Source organism: Octopus sinensis, linkage group LG5 (genome assembly GCF_006345805.1).
Source record: "Octopus sinensis linkage group LG5, ASM634580v1, whole genome shotgun sequence".
NCBI classification, from domain to species: domain Eukaryota; kingdom Metazoa; phylum Mollusca; class Cephalopoda; order Octopoda; family Octopodidae; genus Octopus; species Octopus sinensis.
Genome location: NC_043001.1, coordinates 44653482 through 44676276, shown reverse-complemented (window position 1 = coordinate 44676276; position 22795 = coordinate 44653482). Strand labels below are relative to the sequence as shown.

At 36.3% G+C, this 22795-nt stretch overlaps 1 protein-coding gene across 5 annotated transcripts in view; it reads right to left on the bottom strand.

Moving 5' to 3' along the window:
* Nucleotides 1-22795, bottom strand: part of LOC115212076 (plexin-A4-like) — a 129326-nt gene that overhangs the window by 25791 nt on the left and 80740 nt on the right. For 4 of the 5 annotated variants that reach the window (XM_029780884.2, XM_036503373.1, XM_036503370.1 and 1 more), the window contains exons 3-11: nucleotides 12511-12693; nucleotides 12013-12141; nucleotides 8958-9058; nucleotides 5976-6120; nucleotides 4597-4765; nucleotides 4257-4347; nucleotides 3296-3407; nucleotides 1986-2102; nucleotides 517-621 (exon numbers count right to left, since the gene is read on the bottom strand). In XM_029780884.2, coding sequence (XP_029636744.1) covers nucleotides 517-621; nucleotides 1986-2102; nucleotides 3296-3407; nucleotides 4257-4347; nucleotides 4597-4765; nucleotides 5976-6120; nucleotides 8958-9058; nucleotides 12013-12141; nucleotides 12511-12693 — 1152 coding nt within the window. The remainder of the gene's footprint in view (nucleotides 1-516; nucleotides 622-1985; nucleotides 2103-3295; nucleotides 3408-4256; nucleotides 4348-4596; nucleotides 4766-5975; nucleotides 6121-8957; nucleotides 9059-12012; nucleotides 12142-12510; nucleotides 12694-22795) is intronic. The other variant, XM_029780885.2, reaches the window with a different exon arrangement.

Here is a 22795-nt window from a genome sequence, read left to right as displayed (position 1 = left end):
AAAGTCAAACAAGTAGTAAAAGGCAGTGACATATCCTGTTACTGGTATAGAAATCTCATCATCAATGGTACTCCCTTTTCTAGTTCCCTCTCACTTTGGTTCTCTCTTGGTTATGTTACCTTGAATGAGTGGTGACAAAGTGACAAAAAAGTGAGGTGTAACATTAGTAATAGGTGAGAGAGTTAGAAATTGGAAGCTAAGATGTACATAGGGTAGGGAGGATTCTTTAGTATTACTGGGAAGAAGAGAATCTCTCAAGAGCTGGTGCCACAATAAAATGCCCCCAATACAATTCTGAAGATAGGTTGGTATCAGGAAGACTGATAAGCCACAAAAACCACACCCAAAATGAAACATATAAGAAAGAGGTGGCTCTGGATGCATTTGGAAGAGCAGTAACTCTAAGTAAGATCTGATTTAGACTATAACAACTTGACCAATCCAAACCAACAGGGAAAAGCAGACAAAGTAATGATGACGATGATGATGATGATGATAATGTCATTCCAAACTAACCTCTGTTTTCTGACAGACAAGGTCTGGCTCAGAGACATCAGCACGTACTGTTTTCTTCTGACCCAAATATTCAAAATGGCACTTCAAATTCTTCTTCTGTTCAGGCTGAAAATGTTAGACAAAAAGCAGTTGATTAAACCAAGGAAGACATATATGAGTGTGTGTGTGTGTATGTGTTGACAGTAGTTGTGACATCAAGGCATGGAAATCATGACAAATTAAACAGCAGAGTTTGGTGCAATCCTCTGGCTTGCCAGCTCCTGTCAAACCATCCCATCCATGCCAGCACAGAAAATGGGCATTAAATGGTGATGGTGGTAGTGATGATGATGATGATGATGTTTGTGTGTGTGTGCGTGTGCGCATGCATGTGTCTGTCTGTCTGTCTATCTATAAAAGTTACGAAACTCCACACAAGGACATTTATATTCAAAACATATTGCTTACATTTTTGTCAAAAGATGCTTCTGGCTTCAATTGTTAAAACAATATAACTCATATCAATAGAAAGGGAAAAATTAATTGAATTAAATCAATTTTTTACGAAAGCAGTTTTATACAAAATTTTCATGCTAGTAGTCATTGGTCACCTTCTGGTAGCTATCATAGTCATAGTAGTAGCAACAGTTATCAGATGGAGACCAGCAATGACCACTATGAAAATTCTGTATGAAAATCATATGAGCTTTCAAAACTGCTATCACTGAAGATTAATTTAGTTTAATTCAATTAATTTTCCCCTTTTATTTTAACAATTGGAATTAGTAATTTATACGTGGTCTGATCAATAAGTATCCGGACTGTTGCCATAGTAATGAAGCTAAAGCACACAGAATAAAGCCATTTGGCACAGATTGACCTTGAACTCCGCTGTGTATGCACACTAAGTTTTAGTGTTCTAGCTTACTTCCGCTGTTTACAGCAGAACTTGGAAGTAACATGTATAACATGTGTTTGTTGTATGTGCACATACATACACATATACATGCAGTGTACACAAATTGATATTAATGTATGAGCACTTAAAGTGGAAGTAAGTTCTGGAAGAGGGAGATCCAGGAAGACATGGGACGAAGTATTGAAGGCCAATCTCAAAATACTGAACCATACGAAGATGACAGAGGACTGAGATATGTGGTGCATTGCTGTACTTGAGAAAACCTGTCCACCACAACAAAATTGAGATCCTAAAACCAAGGTGCTACATAAAAAGTTTTTGGTACCACATAAAAAGCACCCAGTACACTCTGTAAAGTGGTTGGCATTAGGACAGGCATCTAGCCACAGAAACCAAGCCTAAACGGACTATGGAATGTTGTATGGCCCCTGACCTTGCTAGTTCCTGTTAAGCTGTCCAACCCATGTCAGCATGGAAAACGGATGTTAAATATTGATGATGATGAATTGTTGATGTATGAAGGTTGCAGCTACCTTACAGGTTACTGATACAAGAGATTGTATTGACTTACCAAAAGATTCTCTACTTTGACTCTGACTTCTTTCTTTGTTCCAGAATGTACCACAATATCAGCAACTGGGTTGACAAGTCGTGGACACTTATTGGGATCGCTGATATCAACTTGGCGCTAGAATAACCAGAGATAACAAAATCATTACTATTATTATTATTAATATTATTATTATTATTGCTTTTATTTCATCCACCTAAGGTTGAAAAAATAAGTACTATGTATACACTTTGACTTATTTAATAAACTGTACATCAGCATTATTTTACATTTTTTTTTCTATGATTAAATGATCATGCTGAAGATCTTTCACTGGCTTGTGTAATTCCCATTTCAAATAGAGAAAGAAAAGCTTGTATTTTAGTATATATTCAGTAAGTCAAGCCATGCTTGTGGAAGCTATTTTGCTGGTTCATCTGCCCATCATTATAAAGTTGGTGACGCGCTAGTTGAAAGAGATTTGGCTGCAACATTCACCATTTTAAATTGGTCTAAATTAAAACCAATCAACAACATTTCATGTTAATTAATTTTTCAAACACCAGCTTAATGACAAAGTTATTTTACTAAATGCATTATTATTTTTAAAATTAATTGAATAAATTGAAATAAAGCAGCACATTTCAACAGGAATATGGTAACAGAAGGGTTAAACAGACTGAATGGCTGAACAAAAATATCTCTTTGCTGGTTTGTGCAGTCACTATTTTGAAGATGGTTAATTACTGATTCAATGAGATTAATTTGCACTATTCTCCAGGCTGTGTGACTACATAGGAGTTCCCTTGCTAAATCAGTAGATAAATTGGGCTTCTGTACAATTTTTGTTTACCAAATTACACAAACAAGCATTGGTAGTCAACTCAAGACTGTAATAGAAGACACTTGGCCAAGAGCCTGCTTGCAGTCAAACCTGGAACCACATATAACTGAAGTGAACTTCACAACCAGACAACCATCCTTGATAATCACAACAGACTAACAACTATTTTGTAAGAATTCAACACACCACCCAGTCCAGGAATTGAATCCATGAGTTCACAATCATGAATGCAACAACCTAACCACTAGGCCATGCATTCTCACTCATGTCATATAATCTTGTGTTGAGTGCACATTTATATTTTACATTGCTGATAGTCATGAGATCTGAGATATATGTAGAATGAAATGTAACACTGAAATACACAACAAAACCTCATGCAGTGGGTTTGAACCCAGTGCCTATAGGATTATAGTTCTAAGCCATATCCAACGAGCCATATCTCTTTTTCTCAATGAATCAGGTATGAACAAAAGGGGGTACTTACTCCAGACTGTATGGTGTTGGTGTCAGAACAAGAACTGCTGGAAGAATCAATGCATGTTCCACTGAATGGACACCACTGACAGGAGAATGTGCTGCCTGTGCACTCTGTGCAGCTGCAAAAATATTAGTAAAACAACATAAATAAATAACAAATAATTTTGCATAAGAAGCCATTTTTAACCTTGTTTAACCCTTTGCCTGTCAAAATTATTTTCATAAGTTTGTCCTAAATATCTAGGTTCATTTTCAGGCTTTTAGTTAACCTTTGTTTCATGTTTGAGTATAATAAAAAGCTTTCCTCTCATAAGTCCCAAGTTACTCTGGTGATTGAATATATAGGAAATGTGTACCATATATGATGCATGGATGCCAGGGAAACATGTCCTGTGTATCACACGTGATTTGCAAAACTGGCAAAGGGTTAAATGTTGTTGTTTAGTCCCAGGTCAATAGTGTTCAAGCAAACATAAAACTATTAGGGCCATGACTGTCCTCCCAAATTTTTACCAGGCTTTGTGTGCCCTGAACTACATTTATCCTTGTGACCCTTTTTCTTTTTAGATGTTAGAGTATGAGTTGAAGGAAATTTGGCTGTTCTTTCAAGTAGAGGTTTCCTTTTTGACTTTTAAGATTTAGGTCTTTTGGCTGTCTTTAACAAAATTCTCTTTGATGCAAGCTTTACAAGCACCAGACTCTGATTGCCACCTATCTCAAGTTTCACCTGGAGATATTGATCACTTTACCACCTCTTTTGACTAAGTTACTTCAGTATATTTTCTTGTCTTATAAACAACAATCCCTGACTTTCAAACCACTTGTTGTTTGGATGATTTGGTATAGATACAGCATAACAATAATTTCAAAAGCAAGGTGTAAGTCATTATAACAAGTAAAAATATAGAAAGTTAGGAAGAACACTGATAAAATTTGTAGTATTGTCATTTCAAATTGTATTAACGCACCTTTTATGAACACGACAGTCAAAAACCTTGACACTTCTCTTCACTATAGACTTGCCGTCAACTTGAAACTCAAGATTGACCTCAGCATTATCTGTAAATATTAGACCAGGAATAGAATCATAAATAAAATAAAATAAAATAAAATAAAATAAGCAATTTGAATGGGATGGAGAAATGAAGATAGAGTAGGATAATAAGTTAGTATTAAGTTAGTATATAAGTATGGTATTAATGGGATGGATGTTAAGAGAATGAGTATGTAAGCATTAACACAAAATAGGAAAAAGATTGTAGTTAGTAATCCTGTTACTGCTTGTTAGTGATATGTGCCTAAACTCACCCTCACCCTTAGGAATTCTTGGTAGGTTCCTGTGATGGGGAAGGGGGCAGATCACAACATTCTTTTGAATCAAAGCTTCAGTCTGTTCTTTGGAATGGCCAGATAAGAACAAACAGCCGATGTTATCAGATGATGGTGGCGCCTTCATCTGGTCAACTTTAAAACGCACCTGTAAAAAAAAAGGTAAATAAATTAAAATAACATGCTTATATGATACATATACACATCCTGGACTCTTTAGTCATCTTGATGAACGAGGGTTCAGCAGACCACAGCAGCGAAGTGTTCTTAGTTCAATGTTTTGTTATGTTGTCTCTTGTGGGAATTCGGGCATATCTGGGATTTGTAGATCCACTTGTAAATGTTGCAGTAGTGGTCTCCATTATTTGGGTGTAGATTGGATCCAGCTCTATGCTGGACATTTTTCTACTTCAAAGTGTTGATGACTTGGTAGCGAGAGCTTCTCCACCAGATTATATTCAGTGTTTCCAATTCCCATGTCTTCAGATTTCTCTTGTAGATTTTCAAGCAAGTCCTTAGAGCAGTAAGTAGCCTTGGTGCCTGGCACCAGAGCTAAGCTGACTATAGAAGAGAGATTTAGGTAAGCTAATATCTTCCATGCATGCCATATGGACAACCTCCCTCAGCTACACTTTGATAAAGAAACTCTCTGTACCTAGAATGTCATAACTTGCAGTAGATCTTTTTCTTTTGCGCATGCACCTGTGTGTGTGTGTAAAATTGAATGTAAACTCTTCATTGCAAGAAGGAAAAAAACTGAAAGTAGTGTCAGAATACATTTAAAGCTAAGACTTTAAATTTCAAGACTTTGGGTTTCATGTCTTTGATCTTGACTCCATCCACCTCAAAATTGCTGGCCTAGTGTCAAAATTAGAAATTACTACTACTACTATTACTGCTGCTGCTGCTGCTGTACAAAACTGAACTGTTGATAATATTCATTCAAATACTTGAACGGTAGTTCTGAGTTCCTCAGAATTTGAGGAATGAAACATTAATAAGAAAATTCAGATAACAAAAACTAAGAGGAAGCATATATATATATATATATATATATATATATATATATATAAAGTGAGAATTTACAAAAACACAAAAGACAAAGTCAGGTGTGTAAACAACAAACAGATGTATTAGTTTAATGCTTGGGAAGTGAGAAAGTCTTTTACATTCGAGCCTACGCTCTTCAACAAATAAATGTGTGGGGGGATGGGGTTGTGTGTATGTGTGTGTATGAGGAGGGTGTACACATGTGTTTGTGTGAGGGTTTGTGCATATGTTTGTGTGTGTGCGTGTGTATGACTGATTACTACAGAAGAATTTGTAGGGCAATATGTAAAAAATATTTTTAAACCTACCTGATCAACTCCAGCTTTGGATGTGATATTCTGAAGGCTTAGTTCTTCTGGTAGAACTTCCATGATCTGAAGACAGGAACCACTGGAAGCTGACACCCAATGTGGTTGAACTTTGGATGCAGCACATTCAGCAAGGTTGGAACATCTGGAACAGACAGACAGAAATGTGTTTATTGAGGAAGTGGAACAAAATTACCCAAAATATAAAATGATAAAGAAATTAAATAATGGCAAACAAAAAAAACAAACAAAACAAACAAGCAAAAAAGTCAATGACGATAATGAAGATGATAATATTGCTCCTAACCCAAGATAATCCTAATTGAGCAATTCTATGATCAAAAGCATTCCACTCAGGGCCATCACATCTTTTAGGCGTGACCAGGACTATATTATTGAATGTGTCCTTCTTCTTTTAAGATGGTGAGGCAGAACTGGGTGCTACTTCTAGCAGTTCAAGCAAGAGTGCAGAGGTTTGTTATCATTATAAAGATGATAACAATAGCGATCAGTGTTGCCAAATGATAATGTTCTAAAAGGAGCAGAAGTATTCAAGAATAGAAGCTAAAAAAAGTGCTAAATATGCAAGGTTGAGGCTAACAAAAGAAATATAAAACTATGTTCTTAACATTAACTAAATATGTATAACATTAAAATACAAATATCTTTATGAATATTTTCCAAATGTGCATATATTCATTTTAAAATAGCATTATTCTTACATTATAGAAGGCAGTGAACTAGCAGAATCATTAGAGTGTTGGACAAAATGCATAGCAACATCTCTTCCAGCTCTTTATGTTCTGTGCACAAATTTCATTGAGGTCAACTTTGTCTTTTATCCTTTGGGGTCCATAAAATAAAATTCCAGTCAAATAATTGCCTTACTCTGTCCTCCTAAAACTGCTGGGTCTTGTACCAAAATATGAATCCATTATTCTTTCATTATTGGTATGTGAGATTTTAACAAAACAAAGAACGAACCATTTTAGTAATGATATTAGATAGCAAATATGTAAAAATAGTCCCTTAATTCAATGTTCTTATGGAGGTGCAGTGAGAACTGAAAAGGTGGATAATTGTCACCTATAATAAAATTAAGACGACTGGTTTCAAAACTTTAAACTTGTCTAACATTACAGGGAAACAAGAAGAATTATATGGATGCAAACTCAACTTTCTAACATAAGTCCGGTCCTTGTTAAGACAGTGATGGCTTGTGTGCCTCAGTGACTCTAAGAGCTATGCCAGTAGAGCACAAGTTCTTAGTAGGGGCTCCCAAGCTGGACAGGTCAAAGGTTAGAGGCTAGACTAATATGGATAAAGCTCTTCCCAGAAGTAAGAATGGGTTTGCATAAAGCCAACAACCCTACATAGATAAAAGTCAAGTTACAGATGTATTGATGACAATTCAAAACCAACAAAACTCAGAAGATGAAGAACTTCCCTCAGGAAAGCATATAATGCAATGAAGCAAAATCCAAAATGAAATTAACATCCAGCAATACATGTCAGGCCCTGACCTGGAAGCCAGTGAGGCAGAAAAGAAGATTCCTAAAATAGCTGGAGGTAGGCTACTGAGGTAAAGTTGAAAAAGCTGGCACCTAACTGGAAAGAAGCAGAAAAGATAGCCCAGAGTTGAGGAAAGTAGAGTATAGTCATCAATGATCTATGCTCCATACAGATTAAGTAAATAAACTCTATTTTGGCTTCTCGTTAATAAAGAGTGGGAAGTAGGGCAACAGATTTCTGTAAATTTAGAGTAAGGCAGGTATTTGTCAGTTAGAGGGCTGCTGCCTTAATTGCACTTCAGAAAAAAAATTCTTCCACACCTGTATTAGTTTTATAAACTGAAAATGTTACATTAAAGAGAGAAATTAGCATGCTAACTGGACTGCCAGGTGCTGATTAGGCCACACTTACACAGAAACTAATTATTTTCAAAACTATGCTATAAATGCATTTTAATTATATTTTACAGGAATAAAAGAAAAATGTCAAGAACCAGATTATTAAAACTGGAACTAAGCATAAGAAAACCAAAAAAGACCTAGGTTTAGCAGTATATGAGCTAAATTGATAACAATTAGTGAGATGATGAGAATTATGCTGGTGATGACAGTGAAGGTGGTGAAAGAAAAGGGTGATAATAAACATATACGTACATTGTGGAATCCCTTCTGGATTCCACAATCGCAAAGAGGTATAATGTTTTGCACATTGTACATATATGTGTGTGTGTGTGTTTACCTATGTACATTTGTGGGTGTTTTGTATGCATGTTTTACTTCTTGGTATTTATTTATTAGAATTTTTCCTCAAAGGAAGCAGCTGGTTTCTAACAAAGAAATAGAATGTTCATCCCTAGAATTTGGATAGCAACAACTCTTGCTTTATATTGAACTTCAGTGGCGGTGTGGTAAGTAGCTTGCAGGAGTGGCTGTGTGGTAAGTAGCTTGTTCACCAACCACATGGTTCCGGGTTCAGTCCCACTGCGTAGCACCTAGGGTAAGTGTCTTCTACTATAGCCTTGTGAGTAGATTTGGTAGATGGAAACTGAAAGAAGCCCATTGTATATATGTATATATATATATATATATATATATATATATATATATGTGTGTGTGTGTGCGTGTATGTTTGTGTGTCTGTGTTTGTCTCCCTAGCATTGCTTGACAACCGATGCTGGTGTGTTTATGTCCCCTGTCACTTAGCGGTTCAGCAAAAGAGACCGATAGAATAAGTACTGGGCTTACAAAGAATAAGTCCCGGGGTTGAGTTGCTTGATTAAAGGCGGTGCTCCAGCATGGCCGCAGTCAAAATGACTGAAACAAGTAAAAAGAGAAAAAGAGAGAGAAAGTGTTGCATATTTTTACTCTTCTGCTTACACATCGTGTTCGTAAAGTGGCTGTTAGATGATCTTTTACCTTACCTGAAAAGTAAGGTCACATAAGACATTTACTAAAGAAATTGTTTACTTACTGGCCTTCCATAACACACCACCCACATGCTGGGTTTCCTTCTTTGATACAGGCATCACATGTAGTCTTGGAGTCACAGTCAAGGAAATCTATCATGGCTACCTGCAAGTAAAGAACAGAACAATATTGGTCAGTTACATGGAAACACAAAGGCAATAGTTGAGTAGCTCAAAATAAAAATTATATGGCTTTGCTAGTTGAAGGGCTCTATCTAAGATCCTTTATGGAGATCCTCTGAGATTTGTAAGGTGGAGGGAAAAAAAAGAGAAAGATTTTGATAGAAGCCCATCATATATATATATATATATATACTTTATTTAAAAGCAGTAGAAATATAACAAAAGCTGTTACTTGGAGTTTCACGTTCTCATTCGTCGGACAGTAAAGCATATTACTCTACCACTGGTACTTGAGTACTCTTTTTTCCACCTTGTTTCACATTTATGTGCTTACTCCGGTATATATATATATATATAAAATACAAAATGGGACAGGAATGCAAAACATCTGGACAACTGGGTGATACAAAAAGGGACAACAAAACATCCAGATAGACGATACAAAAAAACAAGGATGGATCACTTGAAGCTTTCTATCCTCAGTCAAGAACCGGATCATCCTCACAATTTTGGCTGATTAATCTTGACTCATATATATATACGAGTGAGAGGACAAATGAAGAAAAGGGCACTCAATACATTTATTAGGAGTTACATGTATTATTCAAAACAGTGATTCAGAATCCATGCCACTTCAAGTTTTGCAGGCCCCCAACAGAGCCTGTTTCTTCAGGCCAGTGGAGACAGGGTCTGTCAGGGGCTTGCAAAACTGTTTTGAATAATATATCAATTCAAACTAAAGTAATCAAACAAATAATATACCAAATCAGACACTTATATTTATACTAAATAGTGACAATTATAATTCTCCTTTTTGGTGAAACCTTACAAACTGCTGTTTATATTAATTATATATATTATATATAAATATATATGAAATAAGTATATATATAATTATATATATATATATATATATATATATATATAATAATAATAATAATAATAATAATAATAATAATAATAATAATAATAATAATAATAATAGGGAGTATAACTCCAAACTTACAGGGAAAAATTCAATTTAGTATTAAATCAATTTTCACAATATAAATATATAAAATATAAATTAGAGATAAAACCTCTATTATGCAACTCAAACAGTGATAGACATAAACCAATATATAAATAACAAGTAATATATATTTAAAAAAAATTAATTATTATATATATTACTTGTTATTTATGTATTGGTTTATGTCTATCACTGTTTGAGTTGCATAATAGTGGTCTTATCTCTAATTTATATTTTATATATATATATCAAAATAAGCAACAGAATATCAAGAGGTGATGCAGTAAGATTGTTTCAAGTGGCTTCATTTAATTGAACAATGCAATCATTACATCAATTTATAAACAATCACCCATAGTACCCCACGGTAATATTTCCTCTGTATTCAGTTAAATGGAGCCACTTGAAACGGTCATACTGAATCAACTCTTGATATCCTGTTGCTTATTTTGATTTTATTCACCTTACTTTGAATTGTATGGATAAATACTGCACTGATTTGGTACTTCAACTTAAGTGCCTAATTCAACTGAATCTCAGTTATTTCTATATATATATATATATGTATGTTTAGTGTTAGTCACCCACCACTGCTTGGCAACCAGTGATAATTTGTTTACATTCAGATAACTTAGCAGCTCAGCAAAAGAGACTGATAGTATAAGTACCAGGCTTGAAAAATAAGTACTGGGATTAATTTGTTCAACTAAACTCTTCAAAGTAATGCCATAGCATATCACAGCCCAATGACTGACACAAAAATACCCTACACACTGTGAAAGCCAATTAAATAGAAATAAAATTCAAAAATTTATTCTTTCTCTGCAGCCTGGTACTAAATAATCCACAGCCCAACAGTTGGGGTCCTTGCTGCAGACGATATACTACTACTGTATAAAAGATTCCCTTTGGTCATGAATGACCATAGGATTGCACCTAGAAAGTTTCCTATTTGAGGCACAAGTCCAAGCAAGGTTGTTTACAGAAAACCAGCTGTTGCCATGCATACCAGTCTCTCCTCTCCATGCCACTGATGTTATCCAAGGGAAAGGCAAAGACCAATACAGCTGGGCACCAGTGACATTGCAATTCATTTCTACAGCTGAGTGAACTGGAGCAACATGAAGTAAAGAGTCTTGCTCAAGAACACGATACACAGCCTGGTCCAGGAATTGAACTTACTACCTTATGATTGTGAGCCCAATGCTCTATCTAACTACTGAGTCATATGCCTTCACATATGCTGCACAGTATAATCTGCATATATATATATATATATATATATATATATATTATATATATGTTCACACACCTGTACACTCATAGCAATACTGCTGTATACATACATTTGTAAAACCACCTCTACATTCCTACTTGTATATAATGACATATACATACCCATATCTGTATATTCCAAATATATACCCACACTTGTGTATCCATGTCTGTGTCCTCACAATAGTGTGATACAAATATATACTTGAACTTGTGTAACTACAATTATGTATTCACACCTGTATTCCTACATTAACAGAGGAGCCAGCTGCACAGAGACATGAATGGTTTACCTTTAACGGAAATCATATTCTTATATGCATACACTTATACACCCATTTTCAGATATACACACATATACACAAATACACTGTAAAAGAAACAGAAGATGAGAGAGAGAGAGAGAGAGAGAGAGAGAGAGAGAAAGAGAGAATGATATAAAGAGATGGAAGTGGAAGAGGGAAAACCTGGTTGGAGTGGGGTGGGGGTGAATGAGAAAGTAGAAATGGGTGTGGGGAAGAGCGAGAGAGAAAGAGCACAATAGAGAAATAGATAGTTAGAGGTTATGTTAATTAGCTGATGTTAATTAATTAATGTTGACCAAACAAACGAAGAACTGAAACAAACAACAGTGACATCATGAGCCTCACCTTGTCTCGAGTCATCAGGTACAGGTGTCGTCTGTCCTTTGTGAAAATCAAGTTGGAGAGAATTTCTCGATGGTGATCCACCAACAATTGCTCAATGATTTCAGAGCTGCCATCGTCCTTCACAATAACCTGTGTAAGAGCATAAGATATATATTTATGTCCATTTATTCATTTTGTACATACATATGTATTGCATATAAACAACATTCATTCATTCATTCATTGTTGTTTTTTATATACATTATTCCATACTTGCATCCGTTGGTCAGATCTTCTCCAGCACAATGTCTTGTCAATTGTTGCAGGGCCAAAGCTTGTCAACAGCATCTTCGTACAACATCTTGAGATTAGCTGTCACTGTTACTTTCACTTGCAGATAATTTGACCAAACTGCACACACACACACACATTCTCTTTCGCTTTCTTATTCACATGTACACACACACACACACACATGCATACGCACACACACATACACAAAATGACCATATTACTCACCTTATAGATATAGCCAGTGTTGGTCCCTAAAAACATGAGTGTGTGTTGCCCCACTATCAGTGAAGCAATAGCAGTGAAGTAGGCCCCAGAATGTTCAAGGACAGGACGTGACATGATGGGTTTTCTGCCATCCAGAGAAGCATGAGGTGTGAAGTTGGTCCCACAGAACTGCAATGGGTCAGTCTGGAAAACAAATTAAAAAATTGGAAATGGTAACTATTAAAAGGTTAGCTTCATGGGGAACATGTAGGTGTGCATGTTTGTATAATGGAATGTGTGTGTTCATGCGTTGGAGTGTGTGTTTTGGAGAAAGCTACACACACACACACAGAGGATGGATACAGATAATGTAGTTCTATGTTTATTATTATCATTATTGCAAGTTGGCAGAATCGTTAGCATGCTGGGTAAAATACTTAGCAATATTTGGTTTGACTTCATGTTTTGAGTTCTAATTCTGCTGAGGTTGATGCTGCCTTTCATTCTTTTGGGGTTGATAAAATAAGTACCAGGCAAAGTTCATCTGACATACATGACCTACATTAGTGTAGGGCAGCAGTTCTCAACCATTTCTCACCTGTGAGTCTTACTTCACTCTACTGAGCCACTATTGACAGTTGATATTAAAAAAAAATTCCATTATATTATTAGGAATTGTATAAAAAAATTTATTAAAATGTTTTGTATATTGTAGAAGTATAACTTATTTATTGCACATACAGTCTGACAGCAAAATCTTATGTGGACCCCCCCCCCCACTGGTGTAGGGGCCGAAATGCCTTTGATTAATTATGCTTGATCCTGTCTGAGCAACAACAACAACAATGCTATGACAAGTACACAGACCAGTTGTGTCTATTCTCTTCCTTTTTCTATCACTACTACAACATCCCTTACTTTTCTGACTTAGCATTCGGTTAGTTTGTATTGGTGTTATGTCACTAACAGATTCTAAAGAAAATATAATGCTATCTAATTTTGGTGCAACACCAGCAGTCTTGAGATGATTACGTTGACCCTGATACTTGACAGGTAATTCATTTTATTGACCCTAAAAAGAAGAAATGCAAAGCTGACCTCAGTGAGATTTGAATTTAGAATTACCATTTAAGTATTTGAATGAATATTATCAACAGTTCAGTCTTGTGCCTTAGTAGTAGTAATTTCTAATTTTGGTACTAGGCCAGCAATTTTGAGGTGACAGGGGGAGTCAATTATATTGGCCCCTAGTACCTGAATGGTACTTTATTTTATCAAGGAATGAAAGGCAAAGTTCAACCTGGCAGAATTTGAACTCAGAATATAAAGAGTTGGAAGAAATACTGCAAGGCATTTTGTCTGAGACTCTAACCATTCTGTCACTATCACTATCATCATCACTACCACTAATAAATTATTATAATAAAGAGCTAACAAGAGATTGGCTTTTAAAAATCTGTCACATTTGGAAAAAGAGAATGGTAAAAGTGTGTGCGAGAGAGAGGGGGAGAGAGATCCATACTAGCATATGCATACATACAGACATTCATACAAACACTACTGATGTGCACACACACATACATGCATGCACACACACTACAGTTAGTTGTGTATGCGTATGTGAGAGCAGGAGGTATGTGTATATGAACATAGACTATTAGTGAGAGTATGAGTGTATTTGCCAGTAGCATTTGTTTCAGTCTCTCTCTATTTACTTGACAATTTAATGCATGTGTCTTAGAGCAAATCCTTGTCAGAAAGACTGAACATCCATCTGTCCATCCAACTATCTCTATATTTAATAACTGTACTCCTAAATTTCTCTGTAAAATGTGTGTAGTGAAATATCCTGGATACAGTTTACCGACTATCTTTATATTGGTTTTAAATTTTGGCACAAGGCCAGCAATTTTGGGGTTGGGGCTAAGTCAGTTAAGTCAACTGGTTCCTACTTAATCAACCTCAAAAAGATGAAAGCATCATACTCAGTAACAAAACAGGCAAAGGAATATCTAAGTGAATTCTAAATACAACAAATCCCAGAATTAGATGTACTAGAAACAAGCACAGAAAAAGCTAAGCGTATGAAAGCCCATGCTAAAACTGCTGCCTCAGATATTCTTACTGATAAATGGCAAGAAAAACCTCTCAATGGCAAATACCCAAAGAGAGCTAATAGTACCAAAGCCCTTACTTATCAATGGTTAGTGTCTTCTGGCTTAAAATCAGAAACAGAAGGGTTTATCATAACAGCCCAAGATCAGTGCCTACCTACAAGAAACTACCAGGCCAACATGTTAAAGAACGGCAGCTGTCCAACATATCGTGTATATCAACAACAAAATGAAACCATTGATCATGTTGTCTCCATGAGCAGTCTTCTTTCGCCTACAGAGTATCTCAATAAAGATCTTGAAATAGAAATTAGCAAAATGTGGAACCTCAAGACTAAAACAATACCTGTTGTCATAGGTGCCCTAGGAATGATAGCAAAAGGGGCAGATTGCTACCTAGCTCAGCTACCGGGAAATCTCAAAATAGTAGAAATTCAAAAGATAGTACTCATGGGAACTGCCCATATCCTATGAAAATACTATCTATGTAATCTCAAACTTTAAAACAAACTCATAATTTTCTCATGCTTTCTTAAACATTCTCTATGTACAAAACCAAATATATGACATCCTAGGCATAAAAACCGACATGAAATTCTAACTCGTTGTCTCTTGAGGTCTCTGGGTGAGACTTGGAGCTAAGTTGTAGAAATACAAAGCAAAAGTCAAACATATAATAATAATAATAATTCACTGCTGTCCTTCCAGGCATCGTTTTGATGTTACTCTTTGAGGCTAGATTCTAAAAAAAAAAGTTTTAAAAGCAGGAGAGAATAATTGTTTTTGGATTATTTCCATACAGAGAATATTTGAATACTGAGCGTCATCACATACAGAACAAAATGTTCTATTGTTAAACAAATTTTATTTTGTTCTATTTTGTTTATATTTAAACATTTTGCAACAAAATGCATGGACTTTGGAAGTGGGGTAAAAAAAACTGAAGTTTCTGTAGTGAGAGGATCCTAATGATACAGTCTGCAAAAACAACACAAACACACACAAATGCATGCACATGCGCGTGCATGCGCACACATGCATACACACACACACACACACACAAGATCTGTCAGATTATAAGAACTTCAGAGGAAGACCAGTCTTGCCATTTGCAAATGTAACTTTGAACATGAAACATTTGGATGAAAAAATATTGAATATTGTATGAGATCAGTATGTTATTAGAGATCTTCTTGGTAAAGGACCAAAGAACCTCCCATAATATAAGAGGTGAGAGACCTTGCGGACTGTGTGATGTATGAAATCATCCTTTCAGACACACTGTATTACAATTTGATTTTATTTTGGGGATTGTGGCTCATAATGATATCATTTTTATAAAGAAATGTTACCAAAGGTAGACCACTACAGAAAGTGAGTGGAGCCTACCATATGTAGAAATGGAGTATACTGTAGATACTCTAGAACAATATGTTGGATTACTGTGGGAATATTGTCACAGTTTAGTAAATACACTACCCCAATAGGTGTGTGGAACTGCTATGGAAATGCTGCTTTGATGAGTAGTGTTCGTTGTAAATATACAACTACAATAAGTGTAATATATACTCTTTACTCTTTTACTCGTTTCAGTCATTTGACTGCGGCCATGCTGGAGCACCGCTTTTAGTCGAGCAAATCGACCCCAGGACTTATTCTTTGTAAGCCTAGTACTTTTTCTATCGGTCTCTTTTGCCGAGCCGCTAAGTTACGGGGACGTAAACACACCAGCATCGGTTGTCAAGTGATGTTGGGGAGACAAACACAGACACACAAACACACACACATATATATACATATATATGACAGGCTTCTTTCAGTTTCCGTCAACCAAATCCACTCGCAAGGTTTTGGTCGACCCGAGGCTATAGTAGAAGACACTAGCCCAAGGTGCCACGCAATGGGATTGAACCTGGAACCATGTGGTTGGTAAGCAAGCTACTTACCACACAGTAACTCCTGCTTTTTTTTTTTTTTTTTACATAAGAGAGGTTTACATGCCTTTTTTTAGTATCAAACCAATGATATAGATGACTACTCTATGATCAAAGGCATTCTAGCTGCAACCATCCCATCCGTCTCAGATTACATTTTATATGTCCTTTTTCACTAAGCTGTTGAAGAAAATTTAGCTGCTATTTCTAGCGATTTGAGTGCCCTCATAGAGGCTCCATCATCAGTCTGTCATTATTGTTATAAGAACAAGTTATTTGTTGTTAAAAATACAGCAACACAAACACAACACCTGGAAATACAGTGGTGATATTACAACAATTATTGCAATTTACTGTTGGCACAGTACCATAAAAAAGTGCATTTTTATTGAGTCTTCATTAAATCCATGACCTTGTGATTATAATAGTAGTAGTCAACATAATTATTGCTGTTGCAGGTGAATTAGTCTCAGTCAGCCTTGCAATATTTAGTTAAGTCTTTTATATTCTGAGTTCAAATTCTACCCATGATGAATTTGCCTTTCATCCTATTGATAAAATAAAGTACCATTTACATATGGAGGTTGGTATAATTGTTTATACTAATGAATTCCACCAGTTACCATATCATCCATCATTTATTAAGACATGAATTGTCATTGTTGTAGTTTTAATGCTTGCTTTTTCATGCTTACATGAGTTAGAATTGGTTGATGCTGACTTTTTACAGCCAGATGTCCTTCTTGTTCCCAACCTTTGCCTGTCTCCAAGCAAGGCAATATTTCCCCATGGCTGTACATGTTTTCATGGCCAAGTGGAAACAAGGAAAAATATAGACTCATGCACATTTATATATACCATCATTTTATGTCTATGTTCCACACTGGCATAGGGTGGATGATTTAACAGGATTTACTGGGTCTAAAGAACCGCAATGTATTCCAGTGTATGCTCTGGCATGGTTTCTATGGTGATTTATCTCCCTAATGCCAACCACTTTACAGTGTGTACTGAGTACTTTTCTTGTGCTACAAACACATACACACGCACACAAACAACAGACTTTTTCAGTTTCTATCAACAAAATTCAAGCTTTGGCCAGCCTAAGGCCATAATGGAAGACACTTGCCCAAGGTGCCACACAATGGGACTTAACAAGAAATCATGTGGTTGGGAAGAGACCTTCTGAACCATACAGTTATGACAGCACTTATCTCAGATTATGTTTTCTGATATGTCTTTTTCCAAGATGGCTCACAAAAATTCAGCTGCTATTTCTAGTAGGATGAGTACCTTTGTAGGGGCTCTCTCATCAGCTTGTTATTGTTATAAGACCAATGAGTTAGGCAAGTCGGTAGAGAACTGTCTATCTAAATTTGGTTTTTAATTCCTGGTGATACCCTTCCAGCCTTCTGATGTTATTAAAATAAGTAACAGCAGTTTAAAGAGGTTGATTCAGTCGACTATATTGCCTCTACCTTTTACATTCTGAGTTCAAATCCCACCAAGGTCAAATTTGGTTTATTTCTGATCTGATTGGTAAAATAAAGTAACAGTTACATACTGGAGATCAACATAATTAACTATACTCTCTCTCGCTCTCAAATCATTTGGTTTCTCTATATTAGAGATCATTATTGTTATTAGAAGGGCAGTGGATAATAGAATTGGTAAACCACCAAAATCACCATATTCCTCACTACCACTGCTACCACTTCCGCTGATATTACTGCCACCACCACCATCACTACCACTGTTGCTGCTGCCACTGTGGTAGGAAGACACTTGCCCAAGGTGCTACACAGTGGGATTGAACCTGAAACCATGTAGTTGTGAAGTGAGCTTCTTAACCACACAGCCCTTGTAGTATCTAGTTACCTCTCTTTTCACTCAGTGTTTAAATCTTTCTAGGTGCAAATCCTTCCAGAATCACGAAATAAGTAAACACTAATCACATGCAAGAGTGGATTTAATCAGCTTATAGCCATTCCTTCAAGCTTATGGTCTTGTATTCATGTCAGAAATCATGATTATTCAATTGTTGCTGTTTAACCCTAGGACATCCTTGATTGAGAAAACCACCCCCTCATTTTGTATATCCAGGACTCATTGCCTAATGCTGCTTTCCTTTTTTAAGAAGATATTGGTATGATTTCAGGGCAATTTGGTTTCTACTTCCAGCAAGTCAAGTGACTGCACAGTGGCTCTTTCATTAGCTAATTCTAAAATGGTGGTTTGGTGGAATCGTTAAAGCATTAAACTAAGCATCTTGCAGTATTTCTTCCAGCTCTTTATGTTCTGAGTTCAAATCGTGCTAAGGTCAACTTTGTCTTTCACTCTTTTGGAGGTCAGTAAAATAGAGTAGCAGACAAGTACTAAGATTAATTTAATTGACTAAACTCTCCTTGCAAATTTCTGACCTTGCACCTACAGGGGTTGGACAAAATAATGGAAACACCTAAAATTTCAAACAAATTTATTTTAATATGGGGTAGGCAGGACCAGCTTTCGCAGTAATTACAGCCTGAATTCTATGAGGTATGGACTCATACAAAGTTTAAATTGTTTCCAAAGGAATTTTTGTCCATTCTTCAGCTAAAACAGTCTCCAGTTCTTGTAGTTGTGATGGTGGAGGATATCGGCTCCTTACTTGTTTTTGTAAAATTCACCATAAATGTTCAATAATATTGAGATCTGGGGACAGTGGTAGCCAGATAAGATGTTCAACTTCACTAGAATGTTTCTCATGCCACTCAGTAACAACTTTAGCTGTGTGAATTGGTGCATTATCATCCTGAAAGATTGTGTTTCCTTCCAGAAACAGTTCCACAACCATAGGATGAATTTGATTAGATAAAACGTTTAAATGGTCTTGACTATTAATTCTGCCATGAAGGGAAACCATTGGGCTGGCAGATTTCCAAGATATAGCCCTCTAGATCATCACAGATCCTCCTCCATGTTTAACAGTTGGAAGAAGGCAGTTTGGGTCAAATTCCTCTTTTGGCTGTCTCCACATGTATACTTGGCTGATGATCAGATATAAGGTAAAGGATGACTCATCCGAGAAAATAACATTCTTCCAATGCTTTAGGGACCAATTTTGTAGGTTTTTACTTCACTTTAAACACTTTGCAACGTTTGTTTTTTGGAAGTAGTGGTTTACTGATTGCAGCCCTCCCATGCAGCTCCTGGCGAACAGCTTTTGTGGAAACTGGGTTCTCGAGGTAGTTATTAAGCTCTGCAGTAGATGGATACTGTGTCTCATTCCCAAGCTGTCCTATTTTAGAGATGCAATTATATAAATACTCCAAAATCTGCCACAAAATCTGAAATCTGTAACACTTTTGGTACAAGAATTTTGGATAAGGATTCTCAAATGTATTTAGTTTGAACCCTCTAGGTACAGAATTCAAATTCAGCTAGGAGCTGACCTTACCATTCATTCCTACGGGAGTCAATAAAATATACACAAGATTCATATATTTAGCCATTTATTGGGTTGGCAACTAAGTTCCTGCCTGTGCTGTGTATGGAGAGGGTGCCATAGCTGAATGAACCACTCGTGATTGGTATGCCAAGTTCAAAAATGGAAATTTTAACCTCAAAGACGCATCTCATTCTGGCCATCCAGTTGAGTTTGATGAAGAGCAATTAAACCAACTTTTGCACGAAAATTCTCATCAAAAGACAAGAGAACTGGAGGAGAAAATGGAATGCTCCCACACTGCTATAGAGAAGCATCTTCACTCGATGGGGGAGCATGGGTTCTGCTTGCTTTAAGTGACAACAACAAAAATCAACGAGCCACAATCTTCGCTGGTTTGCTTGCTCGTCACCGCTCAACTCATGGACACAAGCAATGATTTCTTTATCGAATTGTTATTGGCGACGAAAAATGGTACCTGCATATCAATATGAAGCAGTGTAAGGAATGGATTAGCCCCGGTAAACAAGCGATATTGTGCGTGAAACAAGATCTTCATCCATGTAAAACAACATTGTGCGTATGGTGGGACTGGGAAGGGATTATCCATTATGAATTGCTTGAGTGGAACCAAATGGTCAATGCGCAACTTTATGTTCAACAGATGGAACGACTCAACATGGCTATTCAAGAGAAAAGACCTAATCAGCAGCATGGAGTTCTGCTGCATGACAACGCCCACCCTCATATCGCCAATATGACCAAGGAAGCCATTCAAACGTATGGCTGGGAAGTGCTGCCACACCTACCGTACTCTCCTGATTTGGCACCAACTGATTTCCACCTCTTTTGATCTCTTTCAAATGCTATGCGTGGAGTTTCATTCAATACTGATGCAGAATTGAAGACTTCGTTGGATCAATTTTTCAAGTCAAAATGGGGTGATTTCTACCAATGAGGTATTGAAAATCTTGTTGAATGTTGGGAAGAAGTTGTAAACAGCAAGGGTGAATACATTATTGATTAATTAGCTGTTATTTTTTATTAAACTTTAAAAAAAATTTAAATTTAAAAAAAAAACCGGGGAGAACTTAGATGCCAACCCAATACAACCATTCTCTATATATTAGTGGTATTGGGTCAAAGAGAATAATCATTATTACTATATCTGATAACATTGTTGAAGACTTGGTCTTTTGATTTGTCTGTACCAAATACAGTGTCGTTCAATCCTGTTAGAAACAGCAGCCAAATCTATCCCAACCCACACTCCACCATCTTCAAAGAAGAAAGGACACATTAGATAATTTAGTTCTATATGATGCTATTAAAAAGATGGGGCAGTCTCTCCCTCATCATAGCTTTACTCAGAGTCTACATAATGGTTAAGCAACATGTTAAACAATACCAGGTTTTACAGCAATTAATCTATGCAAATATATATCTGTGTGTGTGTATTGGGTTATCCCATAAATAATGTGGTTTTTTCAATTGCATGAACTAAAACTCAGAGGGGGACAAGATAAACTACCTGCATCAACTTGTTATAAAAGCAGGTAGTAATTTTACTTTTTACTTATTCTTAGTGCAAGTTTTGAAAAGTGCAGTTTGATTTTAATTGTTATTTTTTCAAAGCTATAACAGAAGTGACAAAGGAGCATATTCAGCATGTTTTGCTTTATGAATTCAATAAAGGCAACAATGCAACAGAATGTGTGAGGAATATTAATGCAGTATATAGGAATCGGACAATAAATGTAAGCCAGTGTTAATAGTGGTTCCAAAAATTCTAAGCAGAAACTACAACCTAGAAGACAAGCCTTATCCTGGAAAATCTGTAGAGCATAATGAGGACATCCTGCAAACCCTGGTGAAACAAGATCCCATTGTAACTGTTGAGGAACTAGCAGAGAAGCTTAGATTTAGTCATTCAACCATTCATCGACACCTGCGTGCCATCAGAAAAGTTAGCAAATTGGGTCAATGGGTTACTCTAACTTTCCGAGTCTAATCGCATGCAGAGAGCGAATGTGTGCTCTTCTTTGCTATCACATCTAACAAATGAACCTTTTTTGGATCGAATAGTGACCAGTGACAAGAAATGTGTTCTTTATAAAAATGTCAAGTGCCAAAGATACTAGGTAGGGAAAGAAGAGACACCTGCACCCTAGGCTAAAGAAGGTCTTCACCCACATATTGTGTTGTTATCTGTTTAGTGAGATATGAAAGGTTTAGTCTACTTTGAACTTTTAAACCCAAACCAAACAATAACAAAGGAGATCTACTGTGAGCAGCTTGAGTGGCTTAAGTCAGCACTAGAAGAAAAACGACCATCTTTGGTTTCAAGACGAAAGGTGTTCTTCCATCAGGATAATGCTTGGCCACATACAGCAAGGATGACGTTCCAAAAGCTGGAACAGTTTGAATGGGAAACGATGTCCCACCCACCATATTCACCAGACATTGCCCCATCTGATTATCATTTATTTTGCAGTCTTCAAAATCATTTGGACAGAAAAAATACGAATTCTGTAGACCAGGTCAGAATAGTACTGGAGGAGTACTTTTCATCATGGACAAGTAAATTTTGGAACAGAGACCTTGCAAGTCTACCAGATAGATATAGAAGCATTGTAGAAAATGAAGGAGAGAAAAATCTTAGATTAAAAAAGAATTCTTTTTATTTTAATTTTGAAAAATAAATGATGTATAAAAAACCTCATTATTTATGGGATGACCCAATATATTAGCTATTAGAACCAGCTTTCCATGGCACCACTGGTTGCTCAGCCAACATTATTCTACATGGATTTGACTGATTTCCTGTCTGG